The sequence below is a fragment of the Haliotis asinina genome, chromosome 6 (genome assembly GCF_037392515.1).
Source record: "Haliotis asinina isolate JCU_RB_2024 chromosome 6, JCU_Hal_asi_v2, whole genome shotgun sequence".
Taxonomy (NCBI): Eukaryota; Metazoa; Mollusca; class Gastropoda; order Lepetellida; family Haliotidae; genus Haliotis; species Haliotis asinina.
Window position 1 is genome coordinate 57,374,033 of NC_090285.1, and position 23,041 is coordinate 57,397,073.

A 23,041-nucleotide genomic window follows, 5' to 3' on the forward strand; every position below is an offset into this window, starting at 1 on the left:
TTATGAGCTCTCGTTTGTGGTATATGTTCACTGTACTACCTGTTCCATATTGGGTGGAGAATAAATTTACACAAATGTTTAGAGACTTTTTATGGCATAACAAACCTGCCAAAATAGCACACGGTACATGCATTGGTGTTTGTTTAGATGGAGGTCATAATATACCAGATTTACGTTTAAAAAAATATGCTTTAAGGCTGAAATTACTGAGAGCCTATGTCAATTGTCAGCTCAGTTGTATTTGGAAACAAACATTTGTATATTTTATGTCATATCTTCTGAAAATGAACTTAGGAATTGATGCTTTAAGCCTTGAATATGATAAAGCCTGTTTACAGAATATAAGTCCATTTTATGCAGAGTTACTAGCTGCATGGAATGAATTGAATGAAGGAAAAAGACCATTACTTAAAAAGGTAGATGATATCATGAATCAGCCAATATTTAAGAATCCATTGATTACATTCAATGGAAAAACTCTTATGTTTCAGTCATTTATTTCAAGTGGAATTATTTGCATCAAGCATATTTGTTTTGAAGTTATTCCAAAATTCATGTCTGGACAGATTATTGTTAAAATAATCCATGACACCTTACCTGAGATGGATGTAAGTACCATACAACAATGTTATGGCATTATTTTATTAGCGCTTCCGTCAGAGTGGAAAAAGATCATTTTGTCAGAGGTTGCCACTAACTCCCCATCAAGAGACATAATATCCACCGTTCAAAACCAGGATCTGTCTGTTGATTTATTCACAACAAAATTTTGTTAGATTTTAAAATTGCACATAATATTGTTTTCACATATGATAAACTTCTAAAAATTGGACTGTCAAACACTGATGTTTGTCCAGTGTGTCACATACAAACAGAAGACATTTTACATATGTTCGTCTTCTGCAAGGAGTTATCGCCCTTGCAAGAACTCATCATTGACATGTTGACAGATGTGTGCCAGGTCACAGGCTTTAGTTTTGGACAGTTATCTATCTGGTTATTGTTTGGGTTCTTACCAGAAAAGAAGTTGTCGTTTAAAGCATTCATGGACATTGTATTCTCAATTTATCGTCTAGCTGTATTTAAAAGGAGGGTGATATTGAGCCAAAACATGATTTCATTTCACATGAAGGCATTTTTCAAATCATTGATAAGACGTCATTTTAACCTGTTGTTCTTTAAATATTCCAAAGCAAATCAATCACACATTTTCATTCAAAAATATGTCATGAGCAATGCATTTATATCGTTGGATGGAAATGAGATTGTTCTCCACTCACCGTTAGATTCGAATATTACATAATGCTTTATAAATACAGAGGTACTCAGATTAGCTACATCAAATATATTATACATTCATTCGGGTATATTTCTTCATTCTAACCTATACAAAACTTCTGAACATTTCTATGAAAATATACTTCCTCTCTTTTCAATTGAAATGTTACGCACTGCCACCAGAAATCTGTGATACATATTTTATTTGTGAGGTGGTAGTGTAAGCACTGTCTGCGACTGTAATTCTACAATCTTGTGAAGAAATATTTTAATGAAAAAAAAGCCCTCAAATCGTAGAGCGCTCGCTTAGCATGCGAGAGGTACCGGGATCGATACCCGGATTCTCCAGTTCTTTTTGTATGTTATACTTTTGTATAATCGTCTTCTTTTTTTGTTCCCTCACAAATGTCATAAAGAAAGCGACTAGCACACATGGCAGAAGGCAATTGTGGCAGGTGGGAGACGTTTCTATTCATACCAAGCTTGGGCAAAAGATATTCACTTTGTTTGGGGCTCACATATAGACAGTGCATTCACTCGACTTGGTCAGGTTCTAAACACTTCAATTTCTACGCGCACACACACCTACAATGACTCCTCAACCTGAAAGCATGTTTTCACGAAGCTGAAGCAGCACATCTGTTACTAATGGTAGATCGCCCGTGGTTGTCTCCCTTGACATTATTGAGGGTGGACTTGTTTTCCATAGGTCTTACATCTTATGGTAAATTTACAGGTTCAGAGTATGAATTCTGTGCTTGTAATTTGTGCAGAATTAAGTTCCAGACACTGTTCTTGTCAAACATGTGAAGCTGAGTTTGAAGCTCATTGAGTTTTGACGAAGTTTGAGACTGTGTGTGTGCTTTCTGTGCACTGCACGAGAAAAAATGGTGACTGAAGACCCGAGCACAAGTGAGAGTAGAACAGAATTTGAAGTAGAAGATGTGTATTCAAAAGATGCAACTATTATGGTTGATGTTGGAGATACGTCTAAGATTCGAGCATAGGATGTTATCAGAGGAGCACTGGAGATGGTGGGACAAGTAACCGGAGTCGTTTTGAGAGGTGGGGATTGTTTTGAATTATCATTGAGAGACACTGTTGATGCAAAACTCATTGTAGATGAAGGGTTGGAAATTGATGGTATCAGTGCAGTTTTCTCTACAACCCGACTGTAATGGTCTCCTTCATGCATTTACCTGTGTATATCACAGATGATAATAGCAGAGAAAAACTTGAACAGAGGAACATTGAACTGTTGTCACCTATCAGAAGAAGAAAGTACAAGGGTACTAATATTGTTGATGGGGCAAGGTTTGTGAAAGTCAGATTTCCAACGGATTTAAAATCACTCCCATGTTTTGACACTGTCAATGGACCAAAATACTTCAGGGTATTGCATAATAATCAGATTAGAGTGTGTTATAAATGTGACTCCCCTGACCATGTCATCAGGAATTGTCCTGAGGTCAAGTGTTACAATTACAAATGCAAGATGCTTGGGCACATAGCTAAAGAGTGTCCAAGACAGGATATATCTTTTCACAGCATCCCCGAAAACCAAACGTTGGAGTCAAACGAGGCGTCCAAAAGATGCACGATTTGCCAATTGCTCCCTGACAGATGCGACTGTTTCAATGATCCATCAGATCCTGCATTGGATGATCCTGAACTTAGCGATGAGGACAGCACACAAAGTGACAGTCGAGTGTCTTTGCACACACCCGCAAAGTTCGGTAATCACATCACAGTACTGAGTGACAGAAATAATGGTGATGATGATGATAATGATGATTTTGATGATTCGTGTGACCTAAAGGACAACGACAATAAAATGAATGAAAAACAGTCACCTTCAAGGACCATAAAACCACCACCAATAAGTGACGTTTACCAGAAAGTCACTGGTAAAAGGAAGAAAAAGACTATGGAAGATTTCCAAACAAAAAACAGGAGAAAGTGGCACGTTGGGGCTGACTGATTCAGGTTATGGAAATGTCACATATACCAACATTCATAAATCTAATCTTAATCATGATCATTTCATCATGGAATGTGAATGGTCATAGGAATATTCAAAAATTAGAAAGTGTCTTCTCAACCCTTCAAACTTCACATATGGATATTCGTTTTCTACAAGAGACCTTCTGGGATCATGAATTCATTGAAAAGTATAAACATATGTGGCAAGGAAAATTGTTCTATGGTAATTGCACAACAGAAAATAGAAAAGGAGTTGCGATGTTATTTCATTCCAAATTTCCATATGATGTTAGAAAAATATATTCTGATATTGATGGTAGAATCTTGAAAGTTGTGTTTACTGTTGATGATACTGAATATGCTTGTATTAGTATTTATGCACTAAATCAACCTCGAGAATTTCTTTGATTAAATTGATAACTATATTTGTGATGATAATGTAACAATTGGAGGGGACTGTATCAATACAGAGTGATGCCGTTTGGTCTGAAGAGCGCTCCAGCGACGTTCCAGAGACTCGTCAACAATGTCACATCACGCCTTGATCGTGTCGAGGCTTACATGGATGATGTCAACGATTACGACATGGAGCCCTGAAAAGGTCTTCGAAAGACTGTCTGAGACTGTCTGATTGTTAGGGCATGTTGTAGGGCACGGCCAGGTACAACCAGTTCATGGTAAAGTTGAGGCAATTGTACATTATCCAGTACATGTACCTCAGTCCAAGAGAGAACTCATGAGATTCTTGGGTATTGCTGGCTATTACAGAAAGTTTTGTCAAAACTTCTGAGATGTTGTATCTCCACTTACCAACATTTTGGGAAAAAGGGTAAAATTTCAGTGGGATGGCAGTTGTCAGACTGCATTTGAAAAAGTCAAAGCCATACTCATGAATTCTCCAGTGTTACAGGCTTCAAATTTTGAGAAAGAGACAGCATTTTGAAGTGTACCTTGGTACCACCACTTTGACATTTGAAGTTTCTACTGATCACAATCCATTGACTTTTCTTCATAAAATGAAGAACAAGAACCAAAGACTTATGAGGTGGAGTTTGACCGTGCAAGGGTTTAATCTTGTGATCAAACACGTTAAAGGCAAAGACAATGCGTGTGCTGGGGTGAAATTATGATGACTTGATGACGCTGTGCGTATGCAATTGCATTTTGTCATAGTAATTCTACAAGAAGTTTCTCATATTATTCATATTATTACATGTCATGTTATTATGTTTTTATTGCTATGATTGTAACAGAAAGTTTCTACAAAACTTTCTTTTCCTCAAGGGAGAGAGTGTTACGGGTCTGTATTTTCTGTAAATTTTGTGAATTAACCAATAATTATTATTGGGTCACAATGTTTAGTGTTTTGAATAATAATTGTGATGGGACACATTTCGTATAATGGATGGTCAGCATTTTAAGGATTCTGGCAGCAGGCTTTCCGGAAATTATCTGCCCATGGTTTTCTATTTGCTGACTTCCGGGACAATTTGCGGACATTCCACGTGAGTGGCAATGTTCGTGTGTGCTCCGGAAATGACTGAACGTATATATAAAGGCTAGTTGACGTGTTGGGACGGACACAGAGTTGACTGGAGTAATTATTTTATCTATCTGCATCTGTCAACGCCTGAATCATCATGGCCACCGTCAGACCGCTCGCAGTGTTACATTCTGCTTTTCCCTCTCACACTAAGACTTTGGTGAGTTTGCGATATTATATTGTGTGACAAATTGCCTTTGATTTTGTCTCACGTGTATTGTATTTTAAATTGGTATTGTGAAATTGACTTGTGACTTTGTATAACTTGCAATTGCTCTCTCTGCTAATAATAATATTTGAATATTTTAGACTTGTCTTTGTTCTGTTTTGCTGGTTCGCAGGGGAATTCTTATAACTTTTGTCACGGCAAATTCTTAATCGTAGCAAAATACATATTCACTTCTGGTAGCCACGATCTAGAAATGGTGACTTTAACTCTAAGGCTTTATCGTATCTTAGGGATACTTTTCATGAAACAAATATCTGCAGGGAAACAACCCGAACATGCTGTAGTCAGTGAGTATGGTTTTAACTATATTCCAAATTGATGTTCATGCTGTTGATCACCGGATTGTCTGGTCAAGACTCGATTATTCACAGACCGGCGCCAGATAGCTGGGGTATTGCCGCGTGCGCCGTTAAACAACAAATCAGTGATTCAATCACCCCAAGTAAATTATCACGCTGGGTTGCACACTGGGCAAATGTTCTGGTTCTGGAGGTGGAGTAGATAAGGCGTCCGGGTTCTATTCTCCACGTGGGAACAACGTGTAAATCCCATTTATGGTGCCTCCCGCCGTGAATGTGCTAAATGCGTCATAAAAAGTAAAATCATTCACTCACTCAGACCTTATCACGAAAACGGTATCACCCGTCATTCACAAAATATTCCTAAAATGGAATCACTTTGTGTCTACCATCACACAACAGAACCCCTTCCGCTGTGGTTGTAAACGATCAACATATCGGAAAGCTAAAAAACTGAAGCTAAATGTTAAACGTTTGGTCCGCTATTTGAGTTCCGAATGTAGAGATTCCGATCTGCTAAAGTTGGGAAATAGATTTGTTTTACAACACACTGGGGATTAGTTTTAATGTGGCGGACCAAACATTCACTTATACAAAGTATGTTTGTGATTACGTACGTATCTTGCAGGTGAGGCACAACTATTAAACTAGCCTTATGTCTCATATCTTGGGTAATATACTCCGGATTTGTACTGCGGTCATTGCAAATGAACATACTGGACTTCATTCTCAAGTGTGTTATATTTTATTAGACTGACGTAAGGACGTTCTGCACCTACTGGGACAATGCCACTTCACTAATCATCTGAAAAATAGTAATATAACCTAATTAGCAATGTATATTCACAGTGTATGGAATTTATAAACGTTACATAAACTTAAAAATTATTTGTATCCTTTTCTTTGGGTTATATCACGAGTTACATAAACAGAGCTTTGTTGAATTGAATTCACGCCTTGTAATGTAATAATATTTGACATATGCTTAAATCGTTTCAGAGTTCTTCCGTATGTGTACTGTCAAACTCGACAGACCTAAACCTATTTATTTGCACGACTTGGTTATGGTTTTAAAAAATTATAGCATGTACTGACTGCCCCAATTGTGTTATTAAAATATGCATAGAACCGAAAGATTGAACATATCTATGATACATAAACCTAATTAACTTCGGAATTAAGGGTAACGTTGTCTACCCAAAACAAAAATGCCCACAAGAAAAACATTGGGAAATGGGAAAGGGGTTCGAACCCAAAATTCACTATCTGCACGATTCCTGTTGTACTGTTTACGAATGTTTTCATTCATTTTGAGAGTGTAAAGTCCCGGTTTCCAAACTGAAAGGTACTTAAGGAAAATGCTGTTTCATAAAACTCGTCTTACCCAACTCTGCATCCATTTCGCGGAGGCTTCTTTCGAAATCCTCTACTGAAACGGTGTCATCAGCTGCAATGTAAAATAATGATGTGTCTACCGGTCAAGCACTGATGTAGTTGTAGAGAAGAGACTTGGTGTCATATCCTTATCAGAATGATCCTTATGCATACGGTTACGATAGTCGGAATCGACAAATGGACTCAAATATGCTCTAAGCGCATATAAATGTTCACTTTACTTGACCTTATGTCGTGGTTTCCTCAGCTGTGCTTCTATGAAGGACTGGAATCAAGTCACCAGAATGGACGGCACGATGTTGGTATGCTCAGAGAAAAGGGTACCACAGAGTACTAGAATTGGTTTCAGAACAGCTTTACAGGTCCTACAGAACATGGTCCAGACAGACTCACCGTCCACAGCGTCCAGCAGATGTCTGACATCTCGTTCCCCAAGAACTTGCTGCAGTTCCTGTTCGTCCAACTCTCCATCTCCGTTTAGGTCAAGTGCCTCCGTATCGCGCTTGCCTGGTCCTGTGGAACATACATAAATACATACATACATACATACATACATACATACATACATACATACATACATACATACATACATACATACATACATACATACATACATACATACATCGTCACGGGTCAACACACATAATGACACCGAATGTGTCACATTGATCCTAAGCACAGTATCTAACTACTGAGCTAGCAGAATGGCACATTAGTTAAATGCAAATGACAAATGGCACACACTAACTGTCATATGAGTTCTAAAATGTTTACAGAACCTCTGTTACGCTTTGTGGTATAATCTGCCTCGTCCATTCATGCAACCCAGTTGAAACCTCCAGAAACAGAAATAGACTTACGAACTCTGTGCCACCAGCTTTTAGCACGATCCTTGACTCTCTCTCTAAACCAACGCTTAACTCTCCAGAAGCTTTCTGCCTCCGGTATAACCACCAGCAACGCCACGAGCATCAACAGTACGACCTTCATCTGGAAAGGTAAGGTGACTTATATAATAAATTGACTCACAAACAAAAGAGACAGCTGAAATATTCAGTTCACATGAACAATGCCTTCCTTCTACGTCTGCAAGCTGCCATTAGAAATGATATTTTCTGACCCTGGGGTTACTGCTTCGTGGTTCTTTTCATTAAGATGTTGCTGGTACAAGTAGAAGATAAATGAACACAAACTGCGATCTTAAACTGGTAGATGCACAGCGACCTGCCACTGCATCAACAAAACCTGTGTAGATTATTGTCATTCGGATACATATTGATCTCAGTGTTTAATATCCTAAGCTCTATGCACATCTTGGGTAACTTACGTCAAAAACATTCTCTCTAAATACGCTTTTGGGTATACAAATGTACATGGGTAATTTAGGCTGTGGAAGACGCTATTTCTAACAGATTTTAAACAGCATATTAAGGACTGTGGATCTCCTCAGTGGCATGATGAACTTCTTCGGAAACCGAAATTAAGAAGTTGTTCTGTTTTCAACTTTAACGATGGAGCCATATTTCACCTACATAAATGTTAGACCCATTATACAAACTATATGCAGATTTCGCCGCATCTGACACCAGTTTAAGATAGAAACAGGAAGAGTGTTACTACTGTGTCAGATATGGACTGATGTATACTGAAAATAAATATAACCTTTGAATATGATTTACAATACAAGTACATATCTGCATTTAAGGATTAAGTATTGGAAGAGTCTTGGGCAGATACTGTATACAACATTTGTAAAATTTATAAATCGTATGTCTACACAATGTAAAACTACATTTCTACAGTTGTCAAGTATGTATCTCTGAAATGTTTTTGATATAACATGTTAAGTATGTTCATCTATCCGTTTATAATGCATTGCAAAATATACGTTATACATTATATTATGTCCATTGGCACATTTGGTCTGTGGCCTTTAAATTTCATGAATAAGGCACTTTCACGCAATGTTCAATGTTACGTGTTATCTAGCTTCACTTCATATACCTACTGCGCTGTCCTTTAACATGTAGCGATTTTATAAATGCATTGGTCAGATCACACATTGTTCATTATCTTACATCACACATAAATGTCTTTTTCTGAGCGTTTTTCGATTATTTTCAGTGTACCCCGCTCTCATGTCTGGTACTTTGCAATACACCTCACTGCCAATAGCAACTCATTCGGTACTTCGTTGTATTTACTTCTTTTCATCTGGATTAACATTAAATAACGCATGATACACGGACATTACCGATGTTTTGCGAATGGAAATCGTTGAAGGGGAGAACACTCTAAATCTTCCGCAAAATCTAGCGATGGCTACGAAAACATTTGACTCTTTTTGTAATAAATAAATTTTGACAAAACGTCCAAATCTGTAGCCCCTATGAATATCAAGAAGGAAACATGTTCTTATGTACCTCGATGTTCTTGGTCCCCTCGTGACCAGTGAACAACTTATAATGTTACATAATGTTTGTTTGTTTAACTTAATACACCTACTGCGCAGTCTTTTAACATTCAGCGATTTTATAAATGCAATTAAACGGTCTCACAAGGTTTAGTGTCTATCATCGGGCACTTCCATCAGAGCCTGAATAATCCACTATAGTAATAACAAATGATTATTCGTTATCTTTAAATCCTATACACCGTCCGTGGTTAAAACCGACATGTCATTGTTACATCATTAATGATCTAAACAAATCAGGAGTCAAGCTGATGTTCATGGTAGCTGAAATACAACTCACCTTTCTCCTATAGTCTCTGCAAATGATTCTGCAGTTGCTGACAGGCTGATATTTATCACAGAGAGGCATCATCATTCCACACCTCACATCAGTGAGGTGCCGGGAACTACATCCGCCTCAGTACTTTAACACGTAGTGTCGAAACAGTATGTACAAACCAATGAATATCAAGTATTATGAGTCACATTGTAGATATTATAGGACGTAAGTTTATTGTCATTTGAATTCTGATGAAAAAATCGCACCATTGTTTTAGACTAGTCACTGTTACCCCAGACATGTATACAAGTTAACAATACATAGAAACCTCGTGTATCCATTACACGAAATCCGAGTGAAATCGTTACAGGGCTAATGGATGATCGAGTAGTGTCCTTTGCAGATCTAATGCGAGAAATAATTGTCATTCAGAGATGTTTTAGTACAGATGTAACTGTTTCTTTCACGGTAGAACATATAAGCTTTTGGGACAGACCTACGGATGAGATTCCCTGTTTTGTCTTGTATAGTATCATATATAGTATCAAAACCCTTCCACATTTATAAGACATCTCTGCCAAAAGCAGAGTATGTTGTACAACTGTAACTAATTGTGAGCAGGTATTTGTTTCAGCAGTATTACAGCTGTACGATGTACTTAGTAAACAAATCGGGTCTGAACCAGGCAATCCGATGATTGTCTACGTACGACACGATGGCAGAGTATGTTTATGAATTAATAAGAAATTGTGATGATACCAGCTGCAGGCGTTCGCGAAAAGGTGAACCTGTCTTGCCCCACTGGTTGAACCCGTCATTTCTTGACCTGAAATAATTCTGGAATGTATGGTATAACTCAAACTAGGGTATTGCATCAGAATTGTGTTTTGTCACTGATGCATCAACTTTGGAAACTTCCTCCACATGTCCACCATAAAACGTTTTGAAAGCTACTCATTTAGTGTGTCCTTGAATGTTGTATACTTGATCACACAACTTTTGAGCAAGAGTGATCATGACAAGGGATCCTTTGGAATCCTGAAGAAACAGAGCACACTCGATTGTACCTCAAACGTTGTGAAATTTAAACACCAAAGGCTGTTGGAATACTGCCCGACATGAAAGGGAGGTTGGCTATCGGAAAGTGAAAATCACTTTTGTCATATAGACTTGTAGAATTGGGGTTTTTTTCTTGTCAGTCTGAATCTTTATGCGTAGATCTAAATGTGAAACAGTGAGGAAGTCTGAACTAACCTACTTGCATTTGCATGTGTTAGTGACTAGTAGCACTAATGTGAAAGGGTACACTATTTCGCGGATACCTTCATAGTGATTCATAAACACACCCATATGACATACACATGGAATATGGGTCACCCCAGTGAGAGCCCCGAGTACAACGGATCAAGTCCTCCCAACATCATTAATGGAACACAATAACTCAAAGTCAAATGCAAAGTCTGATACTGTCACCCTAGCAGAACTTATATTAGGTATTGTCTTTATCGGTTCTTGATACTTATATGATTTTTTGAGGAGTGTATGCCAGAATGTTTAGAGAAAGGACCGCTACTGGTAACCTTTCATGACTATAGTCATCCGCAGTCTCAAAAAAGTTAGTTTTAGACAACCTGTTTACCTGTCTAAAATAACAACTGCAACAGTTTTAGATTACAAATGAATTATTCTGTGAACACCAATTTATCCAGACATTAAGTTAAACTGAGCTTTGGATTCGTTCCCTTGCTATAGTTAATGGTGATATTATGATACTACGAAACATACAGCGATAGTGTTTTCCATGTCTATATGATCGGAATCGTACAATGGACTCTTACATAGTACTTGTGCATTTTCAATCATCTGTCGACCCTGCAGGTTACTTGGTGCGCCTTGATCAGCACAGTCCGACATTCCCAATTCGTGATTACACATGTCATGAGACCTTATCTGGGAAAACACAATACTATTGATTCTAATGGCAGGGGTCGTCGTAAGAGCGCAACACATTGTTTGTGTCCGGGTTTTCGTGTTTCATTATCACCTGGAATAAATGCTGTCTTTCTCGCTTGGTGTGCCCGTAAGCAGCCGTATATGCTTCCATTGCACCTGTCCATGTTCAGCAACAGATGACTCATTTCCCATATATCTATAGAATGGTATACTTTTTTCATAGTAAATGTTTTTTGTTTTATTTTCTACGCCTATCACGGTAATAATTCACTATCGACCACCCGTGAATAATCATTTTCATTAAGGCTTCCCTTACCTTGTTTCTCTTTCACTTCATTTCAGGACGTTTAATCCTGAGGCCTTTGTGTATACGTATCACACCTGCATTTGTTTTAATACGTTAACGTATAAATACCTTGCTAACTCAAAATTAGCAGTGACATTAAAGCCTGGCAATGCCATCAAAATCTTGAATGTATGAATGGCAGGAAGAAAATGACACTCTTACAAATGCTGGTGATATAATTGGAAAGAACTGATTTCAGCAGAGATTTCCTATTAGGTTGACACGTCATCGTATTCCAACTGCGCAGATTGATGCACACGTCGTTGATCACTGGCATGTCTGGTCCAGACTCACTCACTCACTCACTCTAAATGATGTGCTTTAAGAGTTCACAGAAACCATTCTATACTTCATACACTAAGCCAGAGATACAGATGAGAATGAGCGATGGGCACTTTTCCTTACTTCTAAACATCTGTACACGCAACAGTCATATTTCAAGATTATCAAAATGTAATGCAGTTCCTTGATTGTCTGGCTTGTTTGCAGACCGCTGTCTCATGGCAGGAGCATCTTTGAGCAGCGTCAGGGAAACGATTCTTCCATCTGCAGGCAACTCTTTAAATATTGGCTGGTAATATCCTCTCTCTCTCTCTCTTTCTGTGTGTGTATGTGTGTGTGCGTGCGTGCGTAAAATCAAGGTTGTTCAAATGTGTTTAGCCCAGCATCAATAATACTTGTATTCCAACTCCCGCTGGGAACGTCATTTATGAAATAAGGCCACCAATATTGTATGTGCGTTTCTCGTCACCAGATGCAAATCGGCCGGTCGTCGGCTGAAAGACTTTATATTGAAATTTAACACACAGACTAACCTTCACTTGTTGTCTGTCGTTTCATATGTGCGAAAATTGTATGTGTTGTATTGTATCCAAAGTGCAGCATTTGTACAGAAGGTGGGAAAACAACAGCATGAACATAGTGAGATGAAGTGAGCTTGAGGTGAAAAGGGGTTAACGTCGTACTTAAGAATAATATAATTTGCTTACATGACGACCTGCATGTGTGTGCATTTATTAAGTGTGGTTTTATTGAACTGGCTCGCAGAGATACAATACCGCAGTTATGCATGAATGCCACTCTCGGATACCTTATACTAACCAGTCCTTATTGTACCCATTAATACCCAGCGGCAGGCAGGGACAAACAAGTAGCATATTTTAATGTCTTTCGGTATGACGAGTCCGGGGATCGAAACCGAGACGTTCCGTTCTCCGAGCTTGATATTCTAACCCCAGAGACCGCTACAAGAGCATAAATTGAGTGGAATTTATTCATAAATTATGACATAAATTACGAATCCGTCCTTGGCGTGATGATGTTTAGTAACGACAGTTTGTTTGTTTGAGTGGGTTGTGCCATGTGAACTGATCCACAGCAGATAACCGTTGACTCAGATGCACACAGATGGTATAAGGTGTCTGTAGCCGAGCCAGGTGGCAGACGGGCTGGTTACTTCCTCAACAGCATCCGTAACAAAATCCCCAGTTTGCGATTGGCCTGTTTCATTGTCATTGATCTTATGTCAGTGTTAGAAATAAATCCAATAGTATCTTGAAATTCATACAGTTGTACTTGTATACTTTGAACTGGAACAGCGGACCACAAGAAGATCGATCATGAGGCTGGCGTATAACTTGATTACATACACGTTTAAGTCGATATCGGGCTGCCAGTGTGATGTATAAAATGTTTTGTTATACTTCTATCTTCACCATATCACATGGCAATCATTTCCGTACAAACGTTTCTAAAATAGTACTTTTGTCTGTTATTTTCGTGAAAGAAAGGAATATTCACAGATTGTACTCATTAGGGAAATCGGACCCGGGTCTTCAGCGCGACGGGCAAACGCTATAACCACTAGACTACCCTCAGCGCTCCACGTATCACAGAACTGTAACACAGTTCGCATACAGATATATACAACAGTTAGGGACAATATCACAGCACTATCAGTAATTACTACGACGAGTGACAAATCTGATTTTGTTTGTGTGTTGTTAAAATCGCTCACAACATTACTCAAGCTATATGGCGGTGGTCTGTAATGATCGAGTCTGGACCAGATAAGACCCTGATCAACATCCATGCAAATGGGGTATGATGGCACGTGTCAACCAAATCACACAGCCAGACCTGCCACCAGTTGCCTCTTACGACAAGCATGGGTACTGAAGTCCAATTCTAACTCGGACCTTTGCGGGTATTTCAATACTTAGGAGATAAACCTGTGTTTGAAAATCAGAGACATGGAGTACTGAAATGATGGCGACTAAATTTTAATTGGAACTGGTCGGTTCCAACTGAAATTTAGTCGCCAGGTTTATCTCCAATCTACCATTTCCCATTTAAAATCGAATTTCCTCGCCCTGCGGAAGACACTGCGTGATCCGGCAAGGGATGAGAGGCGAGTTAATCTCGTCTGTGAAGAGAGCGGTTGGTGCCTTTCGTATTTTTTAAACATTTCAACATAAAAAATATTCTGTCTAAATAAAACAAGCAATTGTTTATTATTCAGTGCAATGATGTAATGCCTAAGAAGTTGTTTTTATCATCCCAACGACTGAAACCAGCCTATTGTTTTGTTTGCCGTGATACTCTACCCCCTTGGTTACACAATAGAGGACTCGTCTGACGGAAGTAGAGTTACGCAACAGTTTGAATTGGCGGACGAGACAGTGTTTACATTTTGCGAAAGTTTTTATTTGACATGAACGTGGAGAATATTTTATTGGATATCGAATCAGAACCCTCCAGAATCGAAGAATAGATCCTTTTGTGATAGACCTACGATCTGTATCTCATCAAAAACTGTTGATGTTTACGTTCCGCCAATGCAGGTTTGCTTGGCAGTGTAATGACGCAAGAGAGTTAGTCCCCTTGGATAACTCTCGGGTGGCTGAGGCCTGGTTGCGCGGACGAGCGCGAGTTCTGCTTGAGTTGGAATTAAATAATAACAAAGAGTCCTTACGTATCCTGTTGATTCACAAGTGGTACAATATCCTTTTACCCAAACTGGCGTGGTGGCAGCAAGATACGACTCACGTCTAACGAAGCAGACGTCTAGTTGGTCTGCGTTACTTGTGTGTCACTGAACGTGGTTGACAGGTCAGGTGGTACCGCGCCTGTGTAACGCGTGAAACTACTCTTCCATTATGGTGAATGCTCCGCGGGCACTGAAACAGTGGTGTCTTACCAAGGCAGAGACAGTGACTTCGTTTGAAAGTTGGCGGCAAAATCTCTTGTATACTTTATCACTTGATGCACACTTCGCTCCATTTCCCATCGACGGAGCTACATGGCTGAAAAAGACGCGGACAACTCCGCTCAGAGGCATGACAAACGGTGGTGACGATGTCCAACAAGCCCAAAGGCGAACTGCACAACAAAAAGTAAGCAGTTTAGAACTAATATTTGGACAAACTGCCAATTTCTGCCCTATCATCTCGAGAAATACAATTATCAAGAACTCTATGTCCATAGGTTGTTTGTGGCACGCCATACTCCTTCACATTTCCTCGATTTCACAGACATTAAGCTCGAGCCCAACGAGAGACCTGAAGATTTATATCAGAGACTCATGACCTTTGTGGAGAACAATTCACTTCGTCGTGACGGTGGTATCACCCACAACGGCACCGCACTGAACGAGGATGAGGAGCTCTCACCATCATTGGAAAACGTCGTGGTGCTTGCTTGTCTTCGACTAATTCATGTTGACCTGCCAAAGTTGGTTAAACAACGTTATCTTGGTGCTGTTATCAAAAAGAGCTCCCAGTCAGCTCATCAGGCGGATGGTTCATCACCCCTGAAGGTTCTTGGAGAGACAAGCATACTTCTATGCAGTGACAACAAGGAATTCAGTTTCAGTGGTCTTGTGGTGGAGAACCTTGATGTGGATATTCTCGCAGGAATACCATTTATGGAGGCCAAAGATATAGCTATGCGTCCTGCAAAGAGGCAGATTATACATGGTGATGGCACGATATACACGTATGGCCCAGGAAAACAAGCGTACTGTTAGAAAAGCCTGCGTGCTCAGAGCCCCGAACAAATCTGCTACCATATGGCCTACGGAGTTTATCGACATACCTGTTCCAGAAAGTTATTCCCCATCAGATGACGTTTGCCATTGAACCCTGACTTGATACCCGTTCAGGAGCATCCACTGTGTCACCAACGTGGCCAGAACCAGATGTCCTTTCTAGTGTCTCAGGCAAACTACGGATCCCTAATCTGACAGATACGCCACAAACGCTCAAGACGCATGAGCACTTTTTTCAGATACGTCCAGTATTCATTCAAGAAGTTCCTGTTACCGACCTTGAGGAGGTATCTGAAGACACCCAGTGCACCCCCTCAAACTAAGCAAAAGAATTTCTCCGGTCCAGTCCTTAAAGACCCAGACATCATACTACCAGCGGTCACTAGATCACAGTTTGCATCACTTCTTACAGAATTCGACGAGGTTTTTGACCCACACATTGAGGGGTATAATGGAGCACAGGACCATTTGAAGCCTTCGTTAACATGGTTCCGGTACAACCTCCTCAACGAAAAGGCAGAGTTCCACAGTATTCAAGAGACAAACTCTCTTAACTTGAACAGAAGTTTAATGAACTAGAGGACATGGGGGTGTTAGTTCGACCAGAGGATGTCGGCATTCATGTGGAATATGTCAATCCCTCCTTCCTGGTCAAGAAGTCAAGTGGTGGTTACAGACAGGTGACTGCATTCTCTGATGTTGGCTGATACAGTAAGCCACAACCCGCTCTCATGCCGAATGTGGACTCAACTCTCCGACAAATCGCCAAATACCGGTATCTGATATCCACAGACTTAACGAATACCATTTACCAGATTCCAAGAGACAAGGAATCCATGAGGTACTGTGGCGTCGTAACTCCATTTCGAGGTGTTAGGGTATATACTAGATCAGCCATAGGAATGCCAGGATCAGAGACAGCTTTATAAGAGTTTATGTGCCGTGTGTTAGGAGATCTACTGGAAGAATGGATTGTTGCCAAATTTGCTGACGACCTATATTGTGGAGGTGATACACCTGAGGACCTTCTGTTCAATTGGCGCCGTGGGCTAGAGGCACTCAAGCACAACAAGATACGACTGACTCATCACAAGACAGTCATTTCGTGCACATCAGTTACCATCTTAGGTTAGCACTGGCACTAGGGTTCCATCAGAGCAAGCCCTCACCGCGTTTCCACTCTGGCTTCATGTCCACCTCCAGTAACAGTGCACGGACTACGATCGTTTAGTGGTGCCTACAAGGCCCTGTCTCGTGTGATACCTGGTTGTTCCACGCTTCTTGCCCCACTTGATGATGCAGCTGCCGGACACCAATCAAAGGACAGGTTACTATGGACTGACCAGATACTTGCAGCTTTTAAGACGGCACAGGAAGGCGTATCCTCAAACAGGCCAATAGTTCTCCCATGTCCTGAGGATCAATTATGGATAGTCACTGATGGTGCTGTCAGGAATCCAGGAATCAGCGCTACTCTGTACATTACTCGTGACCAATCACTGCACATAGCCGGTTTCTTTAGTGACAATCTCCGCAGGCAACAGGTTGCCTGGCTACCCTGTGAGATAGAAGCACTGTCCATTGCCGTTGCCACAAAGCACTACAGTCCTTTCATCATCCAATCTAAACTGAAAGCATGTATCCTGACCGACAGCAGACCCTGTGTGTTGGCTTTGGAGAAATTATGTAGAGGAGAGTCTTCCGCTAGTCCACGTGTATCCACCTTCTTGTCAACAGTCAGTCGGTACCAGGGTACAGTTCAACACCTTGCCGGCTTGGCCTATGACCCATCAGATTTTGCAAGCAGAAATGCACCCGATTGTATCGATCCGTCTTGCCAGATTTGCTCCTTTATTGAGCGCACCGAGGATTCAGTTGTCAGACAAGTCTCCATTTCTGACATCTTGAATGGCACTAGTCGACTTCCCTTTACCAGTTGGCCAGCTTGGCGCACCCTACAGGAGGAGTGCTCAGATCTTAGACGAATTTATGCTCATCTTCTCCAAGGTACATGACCCCCGAAAAAGTTGACAGATATCAAAGATGTCAAGGGATACTTGAATGCAGCAACTATCTCCAAATGATGGCTTACTTGTGGTCCGACGGACGGATCCATTCCGTCAAACACGGGAGTGTATTGTCGTTCCGAGAAAGGGTCTCGATGTACTTATCACTGCTTTGCATTTTCAGTTGGACCATCCCTCAGCTCACCAGTTCAAGCAAGCATTTCACAGATACTTTTTCGCTCTAGATTTGGACAAGTCAAATAAGAATGTCACAAAATCCTGCCATCAGTGGGCCACTTTGAGAAAGACACCATACGTTGTTGTAGATCAAAACACCGGTGATCCTCCTGAAAGTGTTGGTTTGACATTTGCATCAGATGTCATGCGACGTGAACGCCAGCTCATTCTTGTCCTCCGGGAATGCGTGACATCCTACACTGCGGCTTGCATTATTGAAGATGAAAGCAGCTCAACCCTTTGCAATGCCTTGATACGCCTTTGCATTGAATTCCGTCCTCTAGATGGTCCTCATGCTGTTATTCGCACCGATCCTGTCCCAGGTTTCAACAGTCTTGAGAATAATGAGGTACTTCAGCATCACAGATTGTCACTTGAAATAGGCAGAGCTAAAAACAGAAACAAGAACCCTGTTGCTGAGAAGGCCATACAAGAGTTGGAGGACGAGCTTTTACGTCAAGGTCCCCTACGTGGCCCAACCACTGCGACTACTCTTGCTATTGCGGTAGCTCGCTTAAACTCACGCATTCGCTCTCGTGGTTTATCATCTCGCGAGATGTTGACGCAAAGAGATCAGTTTACTCTCAGTCAGTTACGTATGTCTGACAAACACTTGATTATGGACCAACATGTTAGCCGTACGTCAAATCACACTCACAGTGAGAAATCAAAGGATCCTGAGGGTCATCGTACTGTCGCTGACAAGCTTGAGATCAGTTATTTCGTATACCTCCACAATGATCGTAACAAAACATGTGCAAGATCTCGTTATCTAGTAGTTGACAAGGATGGCGTATGGTGCAACATGTTCAAGTTTACAGGATCTCAGCTACGCAACAATTCATAGTTAAGCTGTCAGAATGCTGCAAGGTGCCATCTTGTATCAAGACTTCTCAGGACAAAGTCACATACGATGACGCATCAGACAGTGAAGACCATCCTGATCAACCTCTTCACCTACCTTGTACCCCACAGATTCCTCTTGAAATCCTTACTCCACCTATGCAACAGCCAGGATATCAGGAGCCCAACAGTATTCAACAACCTGACTCATATTTCAGAGGAAAATGTGCCTTCTGCCCTCCCGTGAGCACAGACGGCCATGTCGTTTTAATGACTATGTTCTGGACTTTTGAATGTTATACTTCTCTGTTTTGTTCCACATGACTTTCAAGGGGCGCAGTCATGCCTATTGTTTGGTATGATTTGAGGACCATGTGTGCTGTATAAATTTTCATGTATGTTTTCTGTATTCGTATCATGATAGTTACAAGATCGTCATGTGCCACACACCCACATCACTTCGCGATGTATTACTTTTATAGTTTATGCGACTTAAGCCTCAAAGAGGAAAAGAAAAAGACTGTCACGCCAATGTAGTGAGTATAATGAGGCAAGAGAGTTAGTCCCCTTGGATAACTCTCGGGTGGCTGAGGCCTGGTTGCGCGGACGAGCAGTGTTCTGCTTGAGTTGGAATTAAATCATAACAAAGAGTCCTTACGTGCTGATTCACAAGTGGTACAATATCCCTTTACCCAAACTGGCGCTCGGCGAGTGTCGATTGTGCTTTCATGTACTTGCCTCCACCCCGGCATGCGGCAAAAGAGTGACAGTGCAGTGTTGTCAAAATGTGTGTTCATGCGACTAACTTGGGATTCCTGGAAACTTTGTGTTCATCATGGATGTATTGAGGCCAAGCTTTTCTCAAAGTCTACGAACATAACAGTGACTGCCTTGTGGGGATGATGGCAGAGCAGAACTCCGGTGGTTCAATTTTTTACATATAGATATTATTGTGACATGATGGAGTATGAGTAGCATAAATCTGGTGTTATCTTGCGAATTTCCCTAAAGTTTCTAAATGGAAACAAATATACCATATTCCAGTAGGTAAATGCTTACTAACGTTTTGCTGCACAATTTTGTATAGATAGAGGTGTATTTTGGCAAGGCATTCTAATTTATCTGTTAGATATTGTTTATGTTAGTTTGCTGTGTATTGTAATTAAATGTTTTTATAATAGAGGGCAATATGATAGTGAAAGTCCCATAAAACTGTGGAGGAAATATCATATAATTGTATTTTTTGAGTTTGAATAAATGTTTTTTATCAGCATTCCCATCACGTGTTCATATCAGTCATGTTGGTGGTCAAGCTGAAGTAGTGCGGCAGTCTTGTATATACATGCGTAGTGAAGCGTCGTGAAATCAGACGCATGTTCAATCCAAAAATTTCGAACTGCATAGATCTATGTGGTAAATTCCTGAATCAGCGTCAAAATCCATGGAGTTGTTGTTATGACCCGCCATCATTGTGGTCAGATGAAAGTAGTTCTCACAATAAGACTCGCTAGTGCGCGGTGAAAGAACTGATGCCGTCTGATTTTTTTTAACAACCAGTCAGAATCCAGGATTTTCTTGAGTCATGGTAGAATGAGTATTAAACAACATAATTTTGATAATTATTACAATCAATTACCTTGAACATGCCTATTAGTGAGTGAGTTTAGTTTTACGCCATACTCACCGATATTTAAGCTATGTGGCGGCGGTTTGTAAACAATCGAGTCTGGATCACACAATCCAGTGATCAACAGCATGAGCATCGATCTGCACAATGAGGAACCGATGACGTGTCACCCAGGCCAGCGATCCTAACGACCCGATCCTGTAAGTCGCCATGGGTTACTGAATGCCAGCATTCTAGCATGGACTCTCACGTGGTAAATGCCTATTTACTTCTAATATTTGAATTTGTCATCATTTGAATCACATGCATGATTTGTCCCCACATTCTTAATAATGGTTACAATTAACTGATGCACTGCTGAGCAGTGAGTGAGTGAGTTAGGGACTATGCAGTATTCCAGCTATATGGTAGGGGTCTCTAAATAATCGAGTCTGGACCAGACAATCCAGTGATCCACAGCATGAGTATCGATTTGAGCAATGGGGAACCGACGACATGTGTCAAACAAGTGAGCCAGCCTGACCACCCGATCCCGTTAGTCTCCTCTTTTATGGCAAGCATGGGTTGCTGAAGGCCTGTTCTATCCCGGACCTAGAGTTTAACAAATGCATTTGTATGTGCATTGATTTCTTCAACTCAGTTTATAGACTAGAATTCTTTTTCTATCAGTTCAAGTCCGTTTATGTACATGTACGTGTATCGACCAGTCCACGTCACGCCGAACCACTTGTATTTGTATGTCTATGTAAATCAACATCATTGATACCTCATCATGGATGTATACACCTACCCTTGAAGCACCCGCTAAGCACTGACCATGATGGTACTCCGGGAGAGGGGTGCTTGCGAATGAGGGTCGAGATTGTGATTAAGTAGCTATGATGTCGGTCATCATGTCGAAAACCATGCTGTAGTGACCTGCCTGAAATTGTCTCGCGAGGCACCAATGTTCAAGGACAGACACGAGTTACTGGATCAATAAAATGTGACCGCGAAGCTGCTCTTGAAAGTTATGGATTCTATGAGTGGTTCAGTAGATTCCTATTATAATATGCAAAACGGGTCTCCTCAACCACACTACACCGCAGTCGTGTTTAGAAGACAAAATCCAACAGAGTAAGCATACGACAGACAGGATGTTGTCGTCGTCATTGTCAAGTCATTGCTAACTTGGCTGATGCATGTTATTACATTCCAAGTGTGTACATGGATTATCATAGTGTCAATCACTGGATTGTTTTGTTGAAACTTGATTAACCACAATAGTGGATAAACTGTATGGATATTAACTTCTTTTATTTCGTGACTGCGACATTTCGAGCAGGTATGTACATGAAACTGACAGGATGTATATGTAATGAATGTAACATGTAACAAAGAAAAACAACACACTTAACATAACTGTTTAGACAGTAAGCTCATGAAGTTAAGTCAGTAAACAAAGGGAAGGGGGTGGAAAGCAGAGATGTAGAAAATATAAAGGAGTAGTTTAAAAAGAGGGAGATGTTTGTACAATAGACTGGGCTTGGTGGAGAAGTGCATCAGAAACAGATGGTATGAAGTATCCTGGGGCTTGGATGATATTTTATAAAAAGTGATTAAACTATGATTGTGGACAGAGCTACATAGGTGAAACATCGTGACACCCATGTCAAAGAACGTCGAACCTCCGTTACTGAATCCGACAGCAAATCAGTCATTTCTGAAAACATCAAAGCAAACCCCAATCAATAAATACAGTGTTCTGACATCACCATTCTTGCCAACAACCAAACAAACTTCACTAGACGCCCAGAAGGCAATCTCATCAAACGTCTAAATTCCACCATCACGACACTAATTTGAGGAGACTGCACCCATCCACCTTTTCAGAAATTTTGTCTTGTTTGAATTTTCAAAGTCTAGTATAATGGATTTTGAAGTGCAATTGTGTAAATGACATAATTTAACCTGTGTAAAAGTTTACTCCGAAATGAGAATTTGGAAGGTTCCGTTTTAATGTGCTGGAATATCTGGTTGTATTTCATTTTAAGTCAAATGGGACTTGACGTCACGTTGTCTGTTATTGTGGGTAAGTGAGTGAGTTTAATTTTACACCGCGCTTAGCAATATTCTAGCAAATTACCATTACTGCGGAAATGGACTTCACACACGGAACAAATGTGGGGAATCGAAAAGGGGTCTTCAGTGTGACTAGCGAACGCTTTACCCACAAGGCTACAACAACACGAGTTTATTGTTAGTGTCGCAGCATTGCTTTCACACCCGATTGGAACACCTTAATCAATTGAGAAGAATACCTACAGGCGTCACTATCGTTCTTGGTTGAGACTCTTTAGCCAATGGCTCTGAATCCTGACTTTCAGCTGATGACCCAAATGACCCTTCACATCATCTCATCAACGATAAAACCCTCATTGTAATTCAAGTACACGAATAAGAATCTAAATGAGGACGACAGATTTTACGTGCGATTCCTGTCATGGAAAGTCTAATAATGAAGTACAAAGTATCGTCATTGT

At 40.5% G+C, this 23,041-nt stretch overlaps 1 protein-coding gene and 1 pseudogene across 1 annotated transcript; one reads left to right on the plus strand and one right to left on the minus strand.

Moving 5' to 3' along the window:
- Positions 1 to 6,058: 6,058 nt before the first annotated feature.
- On the minus strand, positions 6,059 to 9,649 carry LOC137286585 (uncharacterized). The gene is made up of 5 exons (XM_067818529.1): positions 9,481 to 9,649; positions 7,588 to 7,717; positions 7,121 to 7,240; positions 6,717 to 6,779; positions 6,059 to 6,137 (listed from the first exon to the last, which is right to left on the minus strand). The coding sequence occupies exons 1-5, from the start codon at positions 9,553 to 9,555 to the stop codon at positions 6,130 to 6,132; spliced, it is 396 nt and encodes a 131-aa protein (XP_067674630.1). The 5' UTR covers positions 9,556 to 9,649; the 3' UTR covers positions 6,059 to 6,129.
- Positions 9,650 to 15,341: 5,692 nt separating this feature from the next.
- Positions 15,342 to 18,896, plus strand: LOC137287968 (uncharacterized; annotated as a pseudogene).
- The last annotated feature ends 4,145 nt before the right edge of the window (positions 18,897 to 23,041 follow it).